Source organism: Galleria mellonella, unplaced genomic scaffold (assembly GCF_026898425.1).
Source record: "Galleria mellonella isolate WM207_F2 unplaced genomic scaffold, CSIRO_AGI_GalMel_v1 utg40, whole genome shotgun sequence".
In the NCBI taxonomy this organism is placed as follows: Eukaryota; Metazoa; Arthropoda; class Insecta; order Lepidoptera; family Pyralidae; genus Galleria; species Galleria mellonella.
The window spans coordinates 6,232,237-6,257,619 of record NW_026442094.1 but is presented as its reverse complement, the minus strand read 5'-3'; the positions used below and the strand labels follow the sequence as shown (position 1 = coordinate 6,257,619).

Genomic DNA, 25,383 nt, shown 5'->3' with positions numbered 1-25,383 from the left:
TGGTTTCCAGATGGGACCATGTGGAGGTCGACTTGGATTGGTATATTGCTAACATTGGAGCTGTTTGATCCCATTACTAATAATTCCTTTCAATACTGGTTCAATAACGAAAATGTCAACATATTCGAAAATAGATATCAAACAGATATGGGCGCTATCAAAATGGGTGATGACTGTTTTGCCGCTATTAATGTTCATAAAAACCCGATATATAGATATCTGGTCGGTATCTATATTACCCCTCATCATCATCGTCCCTTAACCGTCCACTGCTGATCATAAGCTTCCCCTTTGGGGGGTATTACTCATGCCTATGATTATATTTCATTACATTCTAGAGTAACATTACAGTATTCAATTATAATTTAAACTAGCATACTTATAGCTTTATCCGTGTGTTATATTCAACCCACTGGAGTATATCCATCATGTGTAGTATTATACGTATCAAATGTATTAATATAGGATTATGGTCTATCTATGTACTGCATTTCATTGAAATCTATCGCACCGTTTAAGCGTGATTGAGTAAAACCTTCAAACATTCGTATTTATAACACTAACTGTATCCCGCAGCTTCACCCGCGTGTCATCAGTACATAAACTATCCTATGTACTAAGTTAGGATATAACCTACCCGTGTACCAAATTTCATTCGAATCCGTTCAGTAGTTTTTGCGTGAAAGAGTAAAAAACATTTATCCATCTATCGTTACAAAGTTCTACATTTATTATATTAATATTTGTATGGGCCGATACTATAGGAAGCACTCTTAAGTACCTACCAGTTTATCATTACCAATTACTATACGACAGAAGTTCTTTTGACCGAATATTATAAAGAGTTGCTTGTTCTCAACAATCCACACGCACCGTCTCGAAAGGTGTTCTAAACAATATTTGTCTATGTAGTCATATGAATCGTTCATTTATTATTCTATCTTTATTGCGTACTAAATCATTAAACTCAATGTTTCATTATTAACTATACATTATTATGCCATTGCGTCTGTTCAGTTGAGATATGGGATTCTAATGTTGTTTATTTGTGTATTCTGTTAGATGCATGATGTTTATTTAAACCAAATTGTGTAGTTTTTAACTGTCACTTTCAAAAAGTTCTTATTTTTTTTTCAACTTACTATATGGATTTTTTTATGTTTATTTTAAAATTCCACATATCATATTTTAAATAAATAAATAAATGGTTGACAACCCTATGCACAGCGGTCGTCGTAATTCTAGCTCTTACTTAGGTACAATGTACCGCGTATTGTGCGTGCCTGCGTGGTGGCTGTTTGTGACTGTGACCCGGGCAATGACCTCGTATCGGTCAACTTTCTTGCTACTGATAACGCAACAAACGGGTGCAGCGTACCTCTCGGTATGTCCCGATTCTCAGAGTGAATTCAGAATCGGGGTCTGTGATTCACTTGATTATTCCGACTGCCGGAAGTGTCGGAAGGTAATTATTTTTCACATGTTTGTATTACAAGTGAGTTTATATAACGCTTTGTGCCGTGTTAGTAGCTAAACGGATTGAGTGATTTTGGTAAGTAAACTATCGTTCGATTTGTTATACAGATGCAAGTAATTCTCTGTTCATCGACATTTAAATATTATTTTATAAAAACATATACGTAAAGGGCTATCCCGTAGAAGCAGAAGTACAATTATGAATTAATTTATATTTTATAGTATTTTATTATAGAGGTTTTTAATTTAACTATCGACATGAATTAATAATAATTTGTTTAAAATTAGTTCGTAATTTGAAAATTGAGTGGGCAATAGATTAAGGATTAATACCTACCTACCTTCTATAGAGTTGATATATTACATACTATATATAATAATTAATATAATAAATGCGAAAATGTATAACGTAAATTGTAGATGAATGGATAAATGGATATTTATTACTCTTTTACGCAAAAACTACTAAATGGATTTCAATGAAATTTGGTACGCGGGTAGTTTATATCCTAAGTACATAGGATACATTATGTACTGTTTCATGTAGTTGGAACGGCAGGAAAATATTTCAATTTAGAATGCAGAAATGTATTTCTAAAATACAAAAATGGCAGTTTCAATTATGTATTATAAAATTAATAATGGACTAAAAAGAAAGAGAACCCTATCATAATAATTGCTAAAATAATCATAAAAATCACACCTAAGCGTATTGTGTAGTTAAGGCCATTGTAATAGTTTGTGAACCTCTCTGTTACTGTATCTTACAAGATATCTTAATAACTTTAAAAATTTCTCTCACGACTATCACGAGCAGTTGTTTGTATGAATTGTTGCAAAAGTGACAAACAAAAAGTTAGTAAACATGCCTTAACTGTGGTCAGTAACGTGACTATGGTTTGAAGCGATTTTCAAAAAGAGATATATATATATATACTTTTCAGTCGATTTTGTTTACTTTTATTATGTACTTTTTTTTTATAGGCATGTATTCTTTTATCTCTTGTGTATGTCTATCTATGTCTGTTATTATTTGTGTGCTGTAACTAATGTAAATAAATTATATATCAATCTATCTATCAAAACCCTGATTATTAATCATCGTTGAATAATTTCATATATTACCTACATATGTATGTAGATACATCATATATATTCAATATTGGGTAAGCAAAAATAAAATTACCATATTTAGATTTCCTTGATATTATAATAATCAATTTAGTAATAAAATCGACGAAACATTATTTATGATATATATTATATGATAACTTTTAAGTCCAATACGGTATAAATTTTAATTTTATTCACAAGCAACACCTATAAGGTCACGGTCACACTTCACACATCCTTATGTTTCTGATTCATCGCTTGACCGACGTTAATTGTGTCCACTACGGTCTAATATTATTTCGCACCTTATTAATATAGTGTTACATGTTTATTTTGAATGCACATTTTAAGTGTTGCAAGAATGACACGTAACAAATGACATTACGTAATATTTGATTTGTGTGTCATCGTCTGAACTAACATAAAATATTATAAGATTTACACCGACTTCAGTCGTGGCGAAACAAGTTAATTTGATTTACAAACTAAACTAAAGTACTGTACTGAACGGGACTAATCTGAAAGTATAACCGTTAAAAGAAAGATTTTTTTAATCGGTTTAATAAGTGACAGGTAATAAACTTAAAAAATTAAAACCAAATTGAGTACCTTCTCTTTTTTTTTAATCGGTTGAAAAGGAGAAATGGGAAACTATGTAATACGTTTGAAAACATTTGTTGCTTAGATCTGGAACTTATATATTTCTTAAGCAGCTAGCTGTTTACTTCTAGAACAAAAGAGACTAACAATTTCACATTTCTAATCTCAGCGATGATGTCATTTTGATAACAAAATGAGAACGTTTTGTGTCAAAAAATTGTTTTAAATTTCATGCTCATTATGTATTTTTATGCAATTTACATTTCCACAAGCTGTAAATCCATCTGATGGGAAACAGTAGCCATCGTATCATCATCATATACATTACTATATTTCGCAGCTTTGTCTGCGTGAATCGGTACATAAAGTATCCTATGTACTAAGTGAGGATATAAACTACCCCTGTACCAAAATAAATTCAAATCCGTTCAGTAGTTTTTACGTAGGGTGACATGTATTAATCCATCCTTCTATCTATTCTTGCAAACTTTCTCAATTATAATATTAATAGAATTAAGAATATCTTGCAAAAAAGTCTTGTATAAAAGCAATTTACATTAGAATAGTTACAAATGTCAGTGTCGGTACTAAAAACTACTCGTACTGTTTACTTCTTGGAACCAGTTTATTGACTCCAAAAATATGCCAACGGCAATTTTTGAGTCACAGTTACAACGCGAGAATTGTGCGATACCGACTTGAAATTTATACAATGACATATGCGGGTCAGCACTAACCTATCTCGAGTTTGGAGTCAGTAACTGACCTAATGTAAACCTGCACTTACATAAACGTCGCAATGCAGATAACTGAGGTCGAGGTGGGTTTAATGAAGGAACAAATTGAACTCGTTTCGAATCTGGTATTTAGGTTGTGTTTCCAGATTTTCCACATTTCCCGTAATTTATGCAACTTACTCAAAGACTTTCTCGTGCAGACTTAATCTGTTTCTCTTGTATATTTCAATTATAACTTGGATTCTGGCAAAAAGTAAGCAAGTCTTGATTGTAACTTATTTCTATAATAAAGGATGGTCAAGGCCAATCTAAAGGCACTCCTTAGTTGTTCAGCTGTATTCGCAAAAAAAAACATATATATCATCATCATCATCACCATATCAGCCGTTAACTGTTCACTATACTGAACATAAGCCTCCCCCAAGAGGAGGGGTTTTGCCAGTAGTTTCCACGTTTGGCAAGCGAGTTGACAATCAGAACAAAAAGCATCAGTATTGTAATGATAAAAACCTTTGCCTCCTGGTTCTCTTTTCTTACCTTCTCTTCTTGCAAGGTAACCAGTATTTCTTTTTTAATGGATGATAATGAAATGGTAACCCCGCCTGCGCTATTAGTATACGCTGGTGGGACACCAGTGAGGGATAATAGTTGAGAATGAAAAGGCAAGTCAGACCATTGTAATGAATACACTTGGAATTCGGTAAAATGATTTCCAAAATGAATCCCTTCTCCTACCCCTGATAATTGGCGTTGTTTATAGACACATAAATAGAGAACCTACCAAAATAAAAACACTTTTATTTCTTAAACATAGTCCTCTGATCATATTGACATTTGCAAAAATATCATGACATCAGTTTTTTTTTAATGGGTGATAATGGAATGGTAACCCCACCTTCGCTATCGGTATACACCGGAGGGACACCAGTGAAGGATGATAGGTGAGGATGAAGCAGGTCAGTTAGCCCATCGTGACGAATTCAACAAGAATTGTTCACGATGGTTTCCAGGGGGAACCACGTGGAGGTCGACCTAATAGAGCATATTGCTAGCAATGGGGCTGTCAAACTCCATTGCCAACAATTCCTTTCCCCCCCCCCCCCCCATGACATCAGTTATCCAAGTACAACGTGTTCACAGTGCGAGAACAGAACCAATGAGTCTTTGTTACAAACCACAGACTATATATAGTAAACATACCATTAAATATGTATGCGGAGAGTAGATAAGTATGTGCATTATTAGCATTACATACATGTTTTTATGTTCGTAACATGCGGTGAGAGTTACGTGCGATGTTATATGCGAGGACGCGCTTGCGTATATGAGATGTAAAGTCTTGGACACAATAGACTGGTTTTTTTTTATAACCGATTTTAAAAGATGGATAGAAAAGATTATTTTTGTTTGTGAATATGTTGTCATATACGCATGGGGGGTATCATAGACAAAACAATAAATTCTGTTATATATACGACGTGTGACCGTCAGTTTGCCGTTCTAAGTACTATAAAAAAATAAATAATCTAATATCCTTTATGGTTTAAAACTAATATTAAGATTTTTTTTTTTTTATACAACTTAGAATGGAAAGATACGATGATGGAAAGTGGTAACTGTCGCCTATAGACTAGCAGTACCATGGACATGACGATATACTGTTTCGCCCATGAACCGTTGCCATTCCTGAGGACTCAGTGTTATTCCTCTGTACCCAGTAAATTCACGCCATATCCCAAAACCGAAACACAGCCATGCAAACACAACTGCTTCATTGAAACACGAATTACAGGTTTAAAAATCGACTTTTGTATTAATTATGATTATAATTATGCGGCATTTTAGCTAAATATAGACGTATTTATTTAACTTATTATACATATAATATATGTATATATATTTAAACCATATAGGATATCAGTTTTTTGTGTATAATTATTCAACTATTATTTATTTATCCTATCGTATTTCACTACATTAATATGGAGTAAATTTTAAGGATGATTAGTTTTATTTTTGATGCAATAGCAAATTTACCTATCTCCGTGAAAGTATTTTCGTAGCTTTTGAGATGGATAAGAATAGAAGGCTTTTATCCCGACTGTTAAATGATGAAATAAATAAAAATACACAATTATTATTGGGAGTAATAGCTGATTATTTTTAAACCTTAAAAATTATTGTTTCATACTTATATGTTAGTTACAATCGATAATATTAAATAACAGAGACAGAAAAAAAACTGATCAAATATAAAAAAAAAAACGATTTTTACAGAAAACAATATAAACACACACTATCCCAAAGAAAAAGCTTGATGGATGATAAATAATCAACAGACGCTTTGTGCAACCTCAAGCTATAAACAAAACATAACAAATTATGCGACCAATGTGTAATACGCAAACCAAACACGGCAATTACGATCACGTCGCTATTCGACAAAACGTTCACGTTTTTGGTGAAAGTCGTGCGGTAGTCGCGCGATCGGTCGCGCAGTTTACGCGCGGACATTACCGGCGGTGTGTTCTCTACTTTATTTTATTTTTTAATTAATGTTTTGTTTTGTGGCGTCCTAGTTCTTAATTTGAATTTAATAGAGTAATTAAATATAATAACGGTTAAGTAAGGATCTAAAGGTGAGATTATTATTTTATTTATGTAATAGCTAGTTGGTTTAATTACCTGCAGTGTGTGTAGTGGGTTTTATCTTGAATGCATGTCAGATATCAATCTAGCAATTTTCAGTCTAAAGTAATAAAATATTGTCATTATTTGTACCGCCTGTTGAAAAATCAAATAGATTACAATTCCTCCCTTCCTTTACTTTTTGGGCGATACGATTACTATTAGCATGACATGAGGTAATTATTTACCCTTCGACTCAGTGCAATGACGAGCTATGAGAATTGTCGATGATCCCAGACTTGCAAGCGGTATCGAACCCTTAAGTTTTAGGAGAGATTTTGCCTCACTCTGCGTGTTCTACCGCTTGTACAACGGATTGTGCTCAGAGGAATTATTCAATATGATGCCTGCGGCCACTTTCTTGCTTGCCACCTCAGTGGTATAAAAAAAAGGTCATTATATTATCCTAGTCTACTGTGAAACAAGTAAAACCTATATTAAGCATCAGCTTCTGGCAGTTATCAGTCTACCTTCTCTTTTTAATAAATTATTTACATCACTTAAACTGTCTTTATTAAAAAGAAATATTAAATAAGTTTTATTGCATAGCGTTGCAATTGCTTCCTAGGGGGTCTACCATGAAACGTAATTCCGAAATTTGGTTTGTAAAGTGAAATACGTTCATACTGAAATCGAGCTATCGATGAAACCTAGCAATCCGAATAAACTACAATTTATCAACACAGCAATCACAAATCAATAAAAAGTAAAAAATATAGTATTAACAATGACTGAATGACAATGACAGTAGCAAGTGTAATAACGCGTAAACTGTTTTGTTAGTTTTCTTTAAGTATTTGCTCAGTGAACTTGATAGCCATGGTTTCCATTCACAATTTTTGAATGGAACCATATTGACTAATGAATCGTAGATATATTTTTTTTATTATGGTATTTCTGTCATTTATCGACCACTGCTGGTAATAGGTACGTACATTTCATAATAACGATGCCATTTTCTGCTTTACAATTTTTTTGAACAGTGAAGAAAAATTCTTGTTTGGCGAATATCAATAACAATTACAACTAAAACATAAACAATTATAAACTTAAAAAAAAGGAAGTACCAAAAATAAACTTATACCTAATTAGAAATTATGCGACCAAAATGGTCATCACTCAGCTAAGTGTTTAGACATTCATACATAACGCCTAACCGCTGATTTTCTGTAAAACCAATGGGAGTTGTAGATGGCGCTACCGAGGAGACATATTACCGCGTGGAGGTCGACCTGCTGCCAATGGGATTGATAGTCCGCATTACTAACAATCCCTTTCCCCCCCATTAGAATAATATTTGTAATTTGCTTTTTAATCGACAAATTGCAAATATGTTGGCAACGCGCGCGTAATACCGTTGGTATTGCAGGCATTCATAGGCTACCATCAGGTGGGTCGTATGCTTGTTTGCCACCTCAGTGGTATAAAAAAAATTTGACTTAAATTTATTAAAAAATTGTTCGTGTTGGTTAATTTTAGAGATAGTTTTAAAGAATGGTGTCATACAAACTACCTTTCATTGTTCTATCTGCTCTGGTTTACACGATATGGCGGCTTTTTTGTAGAGACTTCGTAGATCTATGTTATTAACCAGCCTGTGAACCTAATTGGACTATGATCGCCTACAACACTGGGGTTGTCACATCCGAGTTTTCGACCTTGAATACTTAAGAATCGCATGCTGGGAATTTGACCATCTTTGTAACTCCGTAACCCAGTGGTGCACATTTCACTATATGTTGAATAGGTCCTAGGTTCGATCCTAGTTGGGTTAATTTAAAACGAACTTGTCTGAATTGTCTTGGGTCTGGGTATTATGTGTTATATATACGAGAGATGATATTTAAGAAAAATTGATATTAGATGTCTTATAAAGATCAATAGAAGCAAAAACAATGATTTTAGAAATTTTGTCTATCTCTCTATCTGTACGTTTGTTCAGGAATCAGACAAAACTACTGCACCAAATTAGATGCGGTTTTCACAATTGTGTTCCTGAAAGTGTAAGTTAAAATCCTTTGTATGTGTTTTATCTTGACACACCATTGAAGTGCTCTATTTCATTAAATTTCTTATTTTAAAATTTGCATAATTAAAAAAAAAGTGTTAATTGTTAACATTTAAATGTTGACCTGATACTTTGGTGTAGTGTAGCCTTCATGGCCACACTACACTTACACCGTTAACGTTAAGCACTTTGAAACACTTTAACCAGCCTTTTGTTCCGGATTCACTGATTAATTAACGTTCCGTACTTCCTTTCTAATTACAACTAATAATTGTTTTACATGTCGACTAGATTTATCTGTCCGTGTGTTTACACGAATCCAATTATCGTTAAAGCGAAATTTCGTGATGCATCAGGTGATGTAATGGCTTTAGTGAAGTGCGATCTATGGTTGTTTAAAATTACATGGCCCGCAAAGCTTAATGTCTTTAACTGCCAATTGAACGTTGACCGCAGAATATTAAAAACAAAAAAAAACAAAAAAAAAAATTAAAAAGTATCCATGCTGTTTAAAAATATATTTCGTTTCAGTACCAACGTAAATATAAACGTAAGATTTATGTTGATTTTTCTATTAACTGGTAAAGATTGATAAATATCTACTAACTTATATGAAAAGTTTTGGCGCTTTTCTTTTAATAATTAATAATAATAAAATAATTTATTAAAAGTAAATCAATATTAAAATATTTTAATGTAATAACTACGGGTTTAACTTAAGCGTCTGTGACGCGAGCGCTCGAGATTAAGGGTCCCGAATGGTCCCGAAACTAGTTGCGCGCTTGCTCCACCAAATTAAACGTTGTCACATTTAAATATAATTTATACTTACGAATCTTTTATCAATAAAATATTAAAATAAAATAACGTACATTGACAAATACTGTTTGTATAGACAGTCAACCAACTGTGCAATAGCACTTGAGACTCGCTCGACACGCAACCTTTATAAAAAGATAACAGGATTTATTGCCATCTATTATAAACCTATCAATTAATTCCTTGCCGCTTCAAATATTTTTACAGTTAAAATAATGCTTTAATTAACACACCAAGTTACTTTCCCCTCTCTCGGCATCTCTGTGGAAAACCGCGAAAGTTAGTTCTTGCTGTGCGCACAGTTAACGCGCGCGTACACGTTATAACGTCATAGTAAAGAAACAATCGAACCTTTTCGAATACAAAAATAGGATCAGCGAGTGACGAACGACAGTGTCGAACAGTGAACTAACTCTAGGGTTCTAATTTTAAACCGCATACCGAACGAAAATTTAGAACGTCCAACGGATTGCATGTTCTAAATTTAAATACGAGTGCAGCTGCCAGTGTGAACTTTGTTCATAGGGATTCCGTTTTATTTCTTAAAATACAAAGTCGACGTTCCATTTTAGGTAGAGGAACTCACTTAATGTAAATAGCCCTTCGTAGTATCGACTTTCGTTTGAATTAAACGTAGTACGATTCGTGCTTGTGAGGCGTGGTTGCCGATTGTTTAATAATTGGCATTGACAGTGAAAGTGCTTGGCGATAACCCGTCATCGGCTCTATCGGTAAATATTCCCTAATACTATTTTACGCGTCTTACTTTCACTGTTTGTATCGAATAAATTAGTGTAATACGATGAGAAATCGTGGCCCGATGTTGTCCAAATTGAATTATTATTAGACAAGTTACATCACAATTGCGTGTAACGGAGTGTACATCTTCGAATGTTGCGTAATTTTGGTAAATGAACAATTACATACAAATAGCTATTTGACGATAATAATATTTCGTGTCATTATATAGTATATTATCTTTATATGATTATTATAGGTGACGATTACAACTTAAGTTGTGTAAAACAAATTTGATGTACGACATATCCATTGTATACTTACTTGCGTAAATAAATGCTCTTTTTAAGGTGGTATTCCATAAATAAAAAAGTTATAATTTTGCCGATTAGCAGCTTCGCTTGCATGGTATAAAAGGCTCAACCTATCTTCATCAAAACTATGATATTTAGATTAAAAAGGAAACGAGATACTTTTTATAATAAAATACTTTTTATTTTAGTTGTTCAACCTTTCTCACTCTCGCGGAAATAGTCGCGAGGAAAAACCATTCATAAATATTAAAATAATACAACAAAACGACAATAAAATTAAGCCGTGCCGTTACAAAAATGCCCATTTTAAATGTTCATAATATTAATGTAGGCAAATATAGCAATATGGATTCAAATTGCCTACTTGAAAATCCGCTCCCATTCTGTACAACCACAAAACTGTATCTTCTACCTCTTGTCCACAAGTGGGTTATTTAGATCATGCGTCTGCGCAGCACACATGCTCAATTATAATATTGCTAAGATAATCTTCACGCTTTCACGCACAAAGGGACCGGCAGAGACTTATCGAGCGTCCCGTTATGCGAACGGTAAAGTAAACTTTGTTTTATGTGACACGAAGTTATTATCGTGATTTAACTCAGAGACAATTCTATGGTTATCATTTATCAGTAATAGATTGTTAGTCTAACTAGAAAGTTCATCATATCAGCTGTTAATTGTCCACTATTGAACATAAGAAGAGAGAGAGAGAGGAAGGCTTTGTACAAAAGTCCTTTGCTTGGGCACCTCTGTCCTATTCATGTTTCTACCGTGAAGCAGTTGTGTTTGCATGGCTGTAATTCGGTTGGAAGTGTGGGATATAGCAGTGAGTTTACAGGATACAAAGAAATAACACCTGAGTCCTCAGGAATGGCAACGCATAGGGACATCTTGGTCAAAACAGTATATTCTGTTACGTCCATGGTGCTGCTCATGTCTATAGGCGACGGTTACCACTTTCCATCAGGAGGGCCGTCAGCTTGTCTGCCATTCTAAGTTACATAAAAAAATAAGCCGGGAGGTTTATGTTATTGAGAAAGGTTATGCCAGTAGTTGCTATGCTTGGCAATCGCAGTTTGACTTTTGGTGACGTTTTAAGAGGTACGCTACTGCCCATCCCTCCAGCATAAGCTCTTCTAGTCGCCTATTACAACACCCACGGGAAAGAAAGGGGTATCCTATTCTATGCCGGGACCTACACGCCATTATTAAAATTTTTTCATGAAATAAAATATAAATAAATAAATGAAAATAGCTATTCAGTCTGCGCTAACGGTATACGCTGGCGGGGCACCAGAGAGAGATGATAAGTGAGGAGGACAGTAGGTCGATTGGCTCATCGTTAATTAACCACGATGGTTAATCCAGAGGAAACCGCGTGGAGCTCTACCTGACTGGGTGTATTGCTAGCAATAGTACTGTTACTAATTACTCAGAAATATCTGGAGTCGGGTTAAATACTTTTATTATAATCTTGTATGTTGGGGGGAAAGAGATTGTTAGTAATGGGGACTGAGAATCTCATTGCTAGCAATACACCCAACCAGGTCGACCTCCACGCGGTTCTCCCTCAAAACTATCATGGTTAAATATTGATGAATTCATCATGATGGGCTAACTGGCCTGTTTTCATTCTCATCTATCACCCTTCACTGGTGCTCCGCCAGCGTATCCTTTTTTTAATCGATTTTTATATGCCGTTGGCGCAAGCGGGGAATATACCATATCATTTACACCCATAAAAAAAAATCTTGTATATTAGCACATTAGGTTTATGTTATTAAAGTATTTGGTTTTTGCTGTCATAATGTTGTAATTATTTTTAATGAATAAATAAATAAATAAATAACAATCCCTTCCCCCTGTATATAAGAAAATCTAAACAGAAAAACATAAAACGATGTAACTTTCATTATTTATTGCGCTTGCTGACGAATGAAACATCTTTACAAATAGAAAATGGGTTATGAGCGGTGATATTTCATATTCGCCGTAATCTACGTGTATTTGATGGTTATTTATTTGTTGTTACAAATGTTGCGTTATTACAGTGTAGTTGCCAATATTTTATACATCTTTGTTGGTCTGTGTAATGGAAAAATTGCGTATGTGTGTTTTAATAGTAATAAAGTTTGCATTTGTTATTGTGTTGGTGTAAAAGATGTTTCGGAAATGTCTCTCTTTTTTTTTTTATTTAGCACCTTTATGTCTTATGTATGGTATTATCTTAGCAGCATTTTTTTTATTGAATCACCAGTGCTTGAAATAATACACTGTCCATCTGTAAATTTGTGTCTCGCAACTTTGTCTATGTTTAAGTTAGATCGTTAGGAATGAACTTGAAAATCGAATCTAATCTGGTACAACAGTTTTAGCGTCGGAACAAACAAAGATAGAGACATAAAATTTCGAAAAAAAATCTTTTATTATATTAATATGATTTAAATATTCCGTGTAAAGATTTAGTATATGTTATGTCTCTATATTAAAAATTACATTTGCAAATAGTCTTCTAGTCTTTATGTTTTTTTTTTGATGGGTGAAAATGGTATGGTAGCCCCGCCTGCGCTAACGGGATACGCTGGCGGAGCACCAGTGAAGGGTGATAGATGAGAATGAAAACAGGCCAGTTAGCTCATCTTGATGAATTTATCAGGAATTAACCATGATAGTTTCCAGGGGGATTCTCAGTCTCCATTACTAACAATCCCTTTCCCCCCTGTCTTTATGTTTGTTTCGACGTCACGCTAAAACTGCTACACCAAATTAGATGCGGTTTTCACAGTCCTATTCTGAAGATCTAACTTAAAATCGGGTATACATTGTGTTATGATACATCATCTAGATTTTGGTTTATTTAATTTATTTTACTACTTCTGAAATCTACATATACAAAGTTGCGGGCAAAAAGTAGTAAAGAAAATAATGTAGGTTTCGTCTCATCGTCATTTTTAGGAACGCCAGTACAAATTACATTCGCGGTCTCTCTTGAATGCTGCACTTAAAATGCAATAAGTCGCATATCCGGAGCCAGGAAACGGGTTTACGCAATCGTAGAAAGTACATAGATGTACAAGTATTACATTCGCTCGACGTGACTGTAAATATTCAATCGTTTATTATTGAGAAATTGGAGTAATTAATTCAGCACGCCCCTCTAAATGATGCCTAGTCGTGGTTGTGTTAAAGCACTTTTTAGTTTAATACCGTTTTTTATAGATCCACGGTCAAACGTGTCTTCAGTGCTTATGTATAATTAGCAAACGAAACCTAATGCATTTATATTTCAACATTAGTTAAGGTAAAATTACTTTTTTTTTTACCGGTATATAAAAGTTGAGAACCACTGTCTTCTTTTGCATGTGTTTGTATGTATACTTTACGCGATATCCTCACCAACAGATTTTGATGATTCTTTTTTCTTCGATAGAGTTTAAATGTAACTCATTTGAAATTTTGTTCCACTACAATCTTAACAAGGTTTTTTTTTAATGGATGATAATGGAATGGTTACCCCGCCTGTGTTATCGGTATACACTAGCGGGGCTTGATAAATGAGGGTGAAGCAGGTCAGTTAGCCCATCGTGACGAATTCAACAAGAATTGTTCACGATGGTTTCCAGGGGGAACCACGTGGAGGTCGACTTAATAGGGCATATTGCTAGCAATGGGGCTGTCAAACTCCATTGCTAACAGTCCCTTTCCGAATCTTAACGAAGTTAGAATAGAACGGACATATTAGTAATAATTTTGAAAATAAAAACTTAATTCTAAATTGGTTATAATTGTCAGTTCAAAAAACAAAAAAATCTAGAACCTCTTTTCAACCGACTTTAAAAAAGAATGAGGATCTCGATTCAGTTGTGTTTTTTTTTCATGTTTATTACCTTTCATAACTTTGTCAGTTGCAAACCTATTTGCAATTTTCTTTTTATGTAAAAGGGTAAACAAAGAATTTTCTTACAAAGAATCTTACAGATTGATTCATTGTCATAGACATTTTATGGAAATGCGTTCAGTAATTTAGCATTTACTTTGAACTCTTAATTTGAAGTCGCTTTTACTTAATAACTGTTTTCAGGTAATAAGTGGCAATTTGAAATTATTTACTCATTATTATTTTAGAAACTAATCCATTTATATTTGAGAAACTTTTATTAAAATCTAAATGCACCGTGTCATTACTCATCAACGAATAATAATTTTTAGTGTTTTTTTTTTTTTTAGTTTTACGCTCTCCATTTATAATTAACTGTAAAGGATCCTAATTTGATTTTCACGCTGTTTCCAGACGATTTACAAAAGCGGTTTAGGTAATTCCGGACGATAACGAAAATCTGTGCCTAATCTATTTATTGCAGAACGGTTTAACTGTAATTTTAATTAGGTAAATACGTTATGGACTTTCGTGCTATTTTTATGTAATTCAAAATGGATATTTTAAAATTATTAAAACCTACGAATGGTATAGACGAGTCATGCCCAAATCTATATGTGCCAAGCATTTATAAATAATTAATTAATATAATTTAATTTCAGGATATTGTTCGAAAAAAAAAGTACACATTTTAAAATCTTTTGCAATTTTTATGTTCGTCAACAGCAAAAGAATTGTATTATCTATATATTTTTTAAAATTTTTAAACGACTTCGAAAAAAGAAGGCTTTTAATTTGTTTTTTTTTGGTAAAAATTCAAAATTCAAAAATCATTTATTCATGTAGGACATTTTAGCCGCTTATGAACGTCAAATTTTTTTATGTTTGTTAACAATGCGAACTACTAGTCCCATTGCTAATAATATACCCTGTCAGGTCGACCTCCATGTGGTCTCCCCTGGAAACTATCGTGTTGAATTTCAGGTGTATTCGTCACGATGGGCTAACAGACCTATCTTTTCATCCTCACCGTTTATCCCTCACTGGTGCCCCGCCAGCGTATACCGTTAGCGCAGGCGGAGTTACCATTTAATTATCATTCATAAAAAAAGCCCCATAACTCTGTCAGTTGTAAACCGGTTTGCAAAATTCTTCTTTATCTGAATGCATATATAATCTCGTACTTACGGATTGATTCCATAGAAATTTTATCAAAATTGGATCAGCAGTTTAGTTTTAAATCAAAATAACTGGTTTTGCTACAGGTGAACTCGTTTTTTTTTTATGAAACATAATCTTAAACTATGATATGTAGAGTAGCAAACAGACAGACGGCTCACCTGATGGAGAACGATAACCATCGCCTATGAACAAGAACACCACTTGCATTCTTCAAGTACATTGATTCTGTTACACCGTATCGAATAACCACATCATCTTTACAGACAACAGACAGCGCGGACTTCCTGGCGACTCGTCCGCACACAGCGGCGGTTATACCCGGCAAGCCGGCCGCGAACCCGCTCCAGTTCATCCGGGTAGGACCGGCCGACCTCGGCAGCCGGGCGCGCGAGCAACTCCGCCGAGCCGAGCTCGCGAAGCGAACAGAACCCGCCCGCTTCGAGCGGCAAGAAGACTGGCAGTCGGTAAGTTGTTTAAAAAAAAAACTATTGGCCATAGACAATGTTAAAAATTGGACTATAAGTTTTGATGATTAAAATTTAGGTAAGTGTAACCATAAATGAAAGTGTAGTAGCAAGTAGAAAGATGCATCTATAGGATTTTGTAAGAAAGAATTAATATTGAAATTTTAAGATAAAGATACATATATTTGGATATTGCGTGGCGTGAATGTACTGGGTACAGAGGAATAACACCTGAGTCCTCAGGAATGGTAACGCATGGGGGGTATCATGGGCAAAACAGTATACTCTGTTGTGTGTGTGTCCATGGTACTGCTCATGTCTATAGGCGACGGTTACCACTTTCCATCAGGTGGGCCGTCAGCTTGTTTGCCATTCTAAGTTGTATAAAAAAAATCCTCTCCTCACTATTTGATATGGTTGGCGGGATGCATGTTACATCGGGCGCAACCTACTGTCACGGTGGCACCACACTGGCCAGATAACTTCATGTGTATAAAAAATATGTTTTTTTTTATATATAAAAAAAATATTTAAGAATAATTGATGAATGAATGAGTATACTTTATTTGCATTATACAATATAGGAAATAAGCAAGGCAATTTACAAACACAACCATACAATTGTATAAGTACAGTAAGGCGGTCTTATTGCTGAGAGCAATCTTTTCAAGCCAACCTTAAGGTAATGGAGCAATTGCTGTACAAGTAGGTATGATAGTACTATATAATTAAAAAAGTATCTTTTGCAAATTAAAACTTAAAATTTATTGTATTGTTAGTAGTTAAATTAATAATTTTGTTAGAACTATTGGTCCCTCTGTTTATTTCTGCTCCACTAAAATCTACGGCTTCAAATAGTATGCGATTTTCACAATTATGTTCCTGAAGATCCGGCTTAAAATCTGACGTATGTATTATTATTAAACGCAATTCAAAGTTTATTTAATTGTTCTTTCCTGTTACTGAACAAGACAGCAATACAACGTTGTAAAACCAAAGCTAGTAACTAATAGTGTTGTAGCTAGCTAAACTAGCTTTCAGTAATATTGTAGCTAGTTTTTGATAGTGTTGTAGCTAGCTACGCTAGCTTTTAATAGTGTTATAGATAGCTAAGCTAGTTTTAGATAGTGTTTTAGCTAGCTTTTAATAGTGTTGTATTTTGTTCTCCTAGTTGCTATATCTTTGATAAATATAAGTGCTATTCTTTACATTCTTACCCCGTCAACACACTAAAGATTTTCCCAAGAATAAGTTCTGTCATTTTTAATGGCGCCCTTAATTATATCGATTCCGCGAAACTAGAAAGCTAAGCCGACATAGTACATCGGATCTGTGTTAATTGGCAACTTTCCACACCCCTTATGGTGTTTTCTTCTCCCTAAATGAATTCTTTTGCAATTAGCCAATGGAATGTCTATTAATTTATAGTTTTTACAGTATTGACTGTTTAGGCGTGGCTTTATCTTCCTCTCATATAAAAACAAATCCCGTTTCATGATATCCGTTCATGCTAATCTCCGAAATTGCCCAAGTGGTTTCGACATCTTAGATATATACAATTCATATAAATATATAATTATATATAATACAAACATATATATAATATTTCCTTTTTCTTTCTTGCGTGTGGCATAATAACACAAAATAGTCACAACTCAATTTATTGACTTTCCCTTAAAAAAGCAAAACACTGATATTCTGTTCTGGTTAAAAGCCAGTATTATACCCGTGTGAAGCCCGGGCTAGTCGCTAGTATGCTACAAAATAGATTGTTAGATTTATAAATACATTATGAATCCTATAATCTGAATGTTCATAACTTTTTACTTTTGTGTTTTATTTCCTAAAGAAAGGGGTTTACGATTCGCCTCTTAAGTCTATTTTTTTTTTTTGTATTTTTTCATACATATTTGTATGTTCACAATGTTTTTATCAATACAAAATCTATTTTTGTTTTCTTTATTCTAATATTAGGGTTGTTATGATTGATGCGGCTGTTCTTACAGATTTATTTATTATATACTTATTTAACTCTTTATTGCACCAGAAAAATAAAAATATACAATAACAATTGAATAATTCAAGTGAAATACAGTAACATAAATACATATTACAATATATTCATAAAGGTACAAAAGGCGGTCTTATCGTTAGGACAATCTCTTACAGGCAACCTTTGATTAAAGGAGAACACGTAGAACTGGGTAGATCAGAACAAAATTTTGTAGCTGTTAGTACAGGATTCCGCGTTCTAAATATGTCATCAATCGATGCGTTTATTTCATCTTATCTTAATAATGAAATTGGTACCAATACGAGTAGTGGTAGCAATTTTATTATTAAGTTCTATACTAACAAGTCCGAGTGTTTAATAATTAAAGATTGAGCCGTAATAAAGACTTATTCTTCATAAAATTCATACAAGTTCTCTATATTTTCTGATGCTGGCAGAGTACCTATTAATAAATAAATCAGTAATAGAAAATGAGACAAGAAATCAGTAATATTAAAAATTATGCATTATTAAGAAGAATTACGAAAAAGATTTATAGAGCTAGAAAGAATGGAGATGTCGGTAGGGGCCGCCCTAGACGGACGTATGTTGACCAAATAGGCGACGTGCTGAAGAAGGGCCAAATTAAAAGTACCCGTAACCGGCGAGCGTGTATGAAAAGATTGATGAATGTGGAAGAAGCGAAAGAGGTTTGTTTGAATCGAAACATTTGGCGTTCCATTGTTTCTGCCTACCCTAATGGGAGACAGGCGTGACAGATATGTATGTATGTATTCATTCTATTTAAAACATTCATTCAACTACTACTTTTATTTTTGAAAATTTTATCAAACCCTATGAAGTAGGGTCGGATCGCGTACGGTAAAGGTACAATTCACTTGCATTATATTAAATTTTTTTATGCCACAAGAGGCAAACGAGTTCCGGATATTTAGTGCTGTTCGTAATTGTTGACAGTAAAACTTTATCTGATATGAGTAGTTTATCAAATTGTCCACTAGGTAGATACATTATCAGGGAGATATAAAGTACGACAGGTGTATAGTTACGTACCTATTGTGTTTCTACTAGAGCAGGGCTGTCCAAACTAGATAGGATCTAGGGCCAATAAAAGAGACTAAATTCATTGGGGGCTGCAAAATATTTATATAAACAAAATGCAGCTATAATATCATTATTTTGTTATTGTATTACTTTTTCATTAATTTATCTTTTACATTTCTGTCAACATCAACATCAGTATTGGTAGTATAGTAGCTAGAAAAGATTTAGCAGGCCGCATCAATTCAAGCACCGGTTTGCATGTGCTCCGCGGGCCATGGTTTGGACTGCTCTGTACTAGAGTGTTCGTACATGTAATAAAATTCGAGAAGTCTTTTGTTCGAATATCTAATAAAAGTACCGTTTGTTAGTTTTTTTTTTTTTATAAGCGTTATTATACATATTTAATACTAACGATCCGACCCGGCTTCGCACGAGTAGATTAGTAATTTTTTAAAATCAATACATATAATAAAAAAAAAGTTTAAGCCAATTCAACTGATCGGTTGATTGATTGTTGATGGGTTTATAGTATTTTATATGTGATTCTTTACATATAACTTATTTATTTATAAACCAATGGAAATAAAACAAACCTTAAATGTAAAGTTGAGCAAATCGCAGTGTATTAGTAAAAACCGCATTTAAATCGGTTAAGCCGTTTCTGAAATTAGCGTGCACAAACGTACAGACAAACAAACAAAAATTCTAAAAATCATTGTTCTATTGCGTTCATAAAGACCGACTATAATTATTTTTCTTATATATCTTTCGTGTACAGACAGCGACCAGAAACGATTTTATTATATATATATATATTATATATATATATATATATATATATATCAAGTTATAAATAAAATGGCAAGGTACATAGGCGCACTTATCTATTGAAGGGATTTCTTGTAGTCAACCTTGCGAACTTGATAGGAGAATTTTTCTATGGGATTTAAATGTAAAGCGTTAACATATAATAAATAAATATAAATATAATTGATAACTGTAACTAAAAGTATATGTTGTAACAGCCGCTAACTGTCCACTGCTAAACATAGCCTCCCCCATGAGGGGTGTTTTGCCAGTAATTGCCACGTTTGGCAGGCGGATTGGCAATCGAAGTTGGACTCTTGAGGATGTTTCAAGCTGCTCTCCACTAAGCTTCCTTAGTCGCCTCCTGGGACATCCACGGGAAAGGATGGGTGAACAATTCTATACCGGGACCTACACAACTATATAACTTATATATATATATATATATATATATATATATATATATATTTAAATATATATATATATTTAAATCAGGCCTGTTAGTGCAAAATAATTCTCCTTACAAACTAACGCAAACGTCATTGTTTCATGTTTCCTGATAAGAGTTAAAATAACGGGTTTCTTTAAACAACTACTTTATCAACATTGATAACACAATTACGGTTAAAAAGCATTAGTAAGAATCCTTACTAAATTTGTTACATGACACCTTATAATTAAAGATTGTGTTCCACGAAAAATAACTACTTCAATTGCAATAAAACCAGTTATTTTTATTTCAAAACGAAACTAATGAACCGATTTTGATAAAACTTCTATGGAACCGATTAAAAAGTATATTCTTTCATATGCAAAAAGAATATTTTAAATCGATTTATAATTGACGGAGTTATGAGGTAACAAACAACATCAAAAAATCCTATCGAATTTGAAAACCTTCTGTTTATGTTAAAGTTTGTTAAAAAAACCGTCGTATAGATAACTGATATTATTAATGTGAAAATAAATTTGTTACATCGTAACATCTTAAAAACACTCATCAACACACGTCCAAAAATCGTTATAAATTTTAGTATACATACATTTAGCCGTGTAGGTCCCTGCATAGAATAGGCCACCCTTCCCTTTCCCGTTGCTTCGTAAGCACGAGGACTGCCTGTATACCAAAAATATCGTCCTACAGCCTTTTGTAAACTTACTCTGCTTATTATAAAATTCTAACTTTTCATTTGTATTCTGTTCTCCTTTAAATAAAGTGTTTTAAAACTAGCTTTATCCCGTGAATCAGTATATAATGTATCCTATGTCCTAAGTTAGGATATAACCTATCCGTGTACCAAATTTCACTCAAATCTGTTCAGTGGCTTATAAGCCAAGGAGTAATAACCATCCGTCCATCCATTTTTACAAACTTTACCATTTATTATATAAATAAGATAAACACATTAATACTGTAGTACTGTGATTTTAATCAATGAAATAATTTAAAAAAAAAGTAAGAATTAATTTCCCTTTTCTCTGAAAATGAATATGAAAGGGAAACTAATTAATAACACATTTGCTGGAAGGATGCATAAAAACAAAGTAAAAAATGGTCCCAAGAATCTTGAGGTATCGTGACATCGCCTACTTGTTATTCTGCCGATGTATCATGACAGGGTGTCCACTTACGCGAACTTTTATGGATGTCATAATTTGATCGGTCTTGCAGACACATTGCACTGGTTATTTCACCAATATATTTGTTGCTCAGTTTGCTCCCACTTATCAGGCTATTTCTCTGCTCAATTCTCTGATTGCTCAGCAGCCAGATATTGACATATTTCATGACAAAATAAATATATTTTTAAAATGTTGTACAAAATTTGTAAGTATGTAAAATAAAACTATGGCTCACTACACGTTTTGGGAAACTGTAAGTGTGGTGAGTAATTTTCAAATAAATAAATATTGGATATACTGGATAACTATACAATTACATAAACATTTTACCAAAGAGAGACTTTGCACAAAAGTCGATTGCTTGGGTACCTCTGTCCCATTCGTGTTTCTACCGTGAAGCAGTTATGTTTGCAGGGCTGTGTGTCGGTTTGAGGGGTGGGATATGGCGTGAATTTACAGGGTACAGAGGAATAACATCTGAGTCCTCAGGAATAGCAACGCATGGGGGGTATCATGGGCGAAACAGTATACTCTATTATGTTCATTGTACTGCTCATGTCTCTAGGCGACGGTTACCACCACTTTACATCAGGTGGGCCGTCAGCTTGTTTGACATTCTAAGTTGTATAAAAAAAAAAGAAAAAAAAAACATACACATCTAGAAGTAATATACTAAAAATTTGTATTATGTAAAATTTTTTAGTTTTTTTTTTGTTTGAAAATGGTGGACAATATTGTACATCTACCTGCTGACATTGATGCTCTTTTCCAAATGGCCAAACCAAATTGGTTTGTACACTTTTATTTTTTCTAAAAATTTAAAGCTGAATATTTATACTATTATAGGCCTTAATAACTTGCATATTTCAAAAATTGGAATACTGACATCTAGTATGTAATCTGCGATAAAGAAATTTCCTTAAATATCTCCTAACTTCCGAGTTTTGTTCACAATAAGTAGGTGGTGGGGGGAAAGGGATTGTTAGTAATGGAGACTGAGAATCCCATTGCTAGCAATATACCCAACCATGTCGACCTCCTCGCGGTTCTCCCTGGAAACTATCATGGTTAATTCCTGATGAATTCATCATGATGGGCTAACTGGCCTGTCTTCATTCTCATCTATCACCCTTCACTGGTGCTCCACCAGCGTATCCCGTTAGCGCAGGCGGGGTTACCATACCATTTTCACCCATCAAAAAAAAAAAAAAAAAAATAAGTAGGTGGTTAGTAATTCGCAGATAGAACGTACCGTCTACTCCGCACATCGCCGTAGGCACAGCAAAGTTGCACCCAAACTTGTTATTAATATTAGAAAATATGCAATAAAAACATTTACCCTCCGGCGGGACTATTCGTTGGCATAACTGTTTTTTGGTGACGTCATGAACTCCCAAAATGGTATTGTACGTTTCACGACCACCGCAGCGTTACAGTAAGGCGTTACTGTTCGCATAATTCTATAATAATTCATAGCTGCGTTTTTAAACACGTGTTTTATTAACACTTTCTTCCACGCACAACTATTTATTTATCTATTTCTAAATTTCGATATTTCTGAATCGATACGACAATGTAACCTTCAAGGAAAGAGCATATTCCTTTTTAAAAGGCCGACAGCACGCCTGCTATTCTTCTGGCATCGTGGATGCTTTTTTTTTATGCAACTTAGAATAGCAAACAAGCTGACGGTCCACCTGATGGAAAGTGGTAACCGTCGCCTATAGACATGAGCAGTACCATGGACATAACAGAGTATACTGTTTCGCCCATGATACCCCCCATGCGTTGCCATTCCTGAGGACTCAAGTGTTATTCTTCTGTACCCAGTAAATTCACCCTTCAAACCGAAACACAGCCATGCAAACACAACTGCTTCACGGTTGAAACATGAATGGGACAGAGGTACCCAAGCAATCGACTTTTGTACAAAGTCTCCCTCTGGTAAAAATATATACTTATAGACGGTGGTAGTCACCTATCATCAGATGAACTTGATGTGTAACATAAAATTGATAGATTAAAAAAAATTGTTAACCGTCTATGGTATTTGATGTACGTTGTCAGTTGTCAAGAAAATAATAGAACTCTTTGCGTAATCCACGTTTGTCTATATTTAAATGTATATATTTTTTTTTGATGGGTGAAAATGGAATGGTAACCCCGCCTGCGCTGACGGGATACGCTGGCGAAGCACCAGTGAAAGGTGAGAGATGAGAATTAAAACAAGCCAGTTAGCCCATCATGATGAATTTGTCAGGAATTAACCATGATAGTTTCCAGGTGGAACCGCGAGGAGGTCGACCTGGTTGGGTATATTGCAAGCAATGGGATTCTCAGTCTCCATTACTTACAATCCCTTTCCCCCCCCCCCCATTAAAATGTATATTTTGTTAATTAAAAAAAAAATTATACGCATTTCTATCTCGTCTAAGAATTACACTAATGAGCACGTCTATTATAACAAACGTTACTAAAATGCAGTATCAATTTAAGAACCCTTCATTTAGATGAAACTGAACATATTCGATCTCTATATCAATAAAATATTAATTTAAAGACTTGAAAGTACAACAGACCGACAGATGTCTAAAATAATATATAAATATTACTCTGATATTACACTAACAAGTATATCGTAAAGCTATTGATGTACTTTTATTGTTTTATAGTTTAATAACTTGTAACAGTTTATGAATAAGCTATTAAATTCATTTTTCATTTATGACTCTAAATTATAAATGTTAAAATGAGTGTTTGTTACCTTTTCGTGTCTAATGACTTGTGATTTGGTAATACACGTAATATTTGGAATGGAGAAAGACATAATCAAAAGGTACCAGTCACACAGACGAATTTTGCGGGTAAAAACTAGTTTTATATATTTGACAGTGTAATATGTGCTTTATCAAAATATGTTTTAAGGCTTTAGGATTTTATTATAATTATATATTTAAAATAAAAATGCACATTAACAACTTTAATATCAAATTGCAAAATTATAAAATCTACTTATATACACAATAAACGAAAAAAGATTTTTTTATACCACTAAAAGGGGGAAACAAGGATACGGCCCGCCTGATGGTAAGTGATTACCGTAGCCTACAATACCAGAAGCATTACGCGCGCGTTGCCGACCCAGAAGGAAAGTTTTTACTCTTATTTAAGAATCCAATGCTGTAGTCTCTTGGAATAACAAAAAACAATTAAGGCATTATTTTTGTTTGTTGACTTACAACGATAAAAATAACTTGATTGTAATATTGATTTTATCTTTTCATATTATTCTTACAATTTATATCTCATGATTGTTTTCTGTGTATTATAACACTGGTTGCCTTGTGTTTGTGTAGTATGGAGATTATTACTTTTTTTATCTGTGGCAAACAAACTGACGGCCCACCTGATGGAAAGTTGGCCTATAGACCTTGTGTTTCTGTAGTGCGTTGCCATTCCTGAGGACTCAGATGTTATTCCTCTGTACCCTGTAAATTCACGCCATATCTCATCCTTTAAACCGAAACACAGCCATGCAAACATAACTGACTTCTAACACAGGTTCTTCAAAACCTACCGCATGCACCAGTCTCTCACAAAATTGGTCTTACATATCAAATTGTACCTCAAATTGTCACTTTATACTATATTTTGTAAAGAGAAAATAAACCATTCATTCATTTATTCATTCATATATAATTTAAAAAGTGACATTTTAGCATTGTACGTCCCCTCTTTGTTGCAACAACTGTCACCCTACACCGGCGGATATGCGACGGTCGCGTTTGTGCGAACCGCGGAATGCGCCGTTTCCGTCGCACACCTACATTGATTATTTCGACATGTATTAAGTAACGTCTTTCCGTTTTTCATGTA

General features: G+C 33.9%; 1 protein-coding gene across 5 annotated transcripts in view; it reads left to right on the top strand.

Moving 5' to 3' along the window:
• Window positions 1-25,383, top strand: part of LOC113520348 (LIM domain only protein 7) — a 244,680-nt gene that overhangs the window by 158,067 nt on the left and 61,230 nt on the right. For all 5 annotated transcript variants that reach the window (XM_031914582.2, XM_031914581.2, XM_031914583.2 and 2 more), the window contains one exon: window positions 15,819-16,019. In XM_031914582.2, coding sequence (XP_031770442.1) covers window positions 15,819-16,019 — 201 coding nt within the window. The remainder of the gene's footprint in view (window positions 1-15,818; window positions 16,020-25,383) is intronic.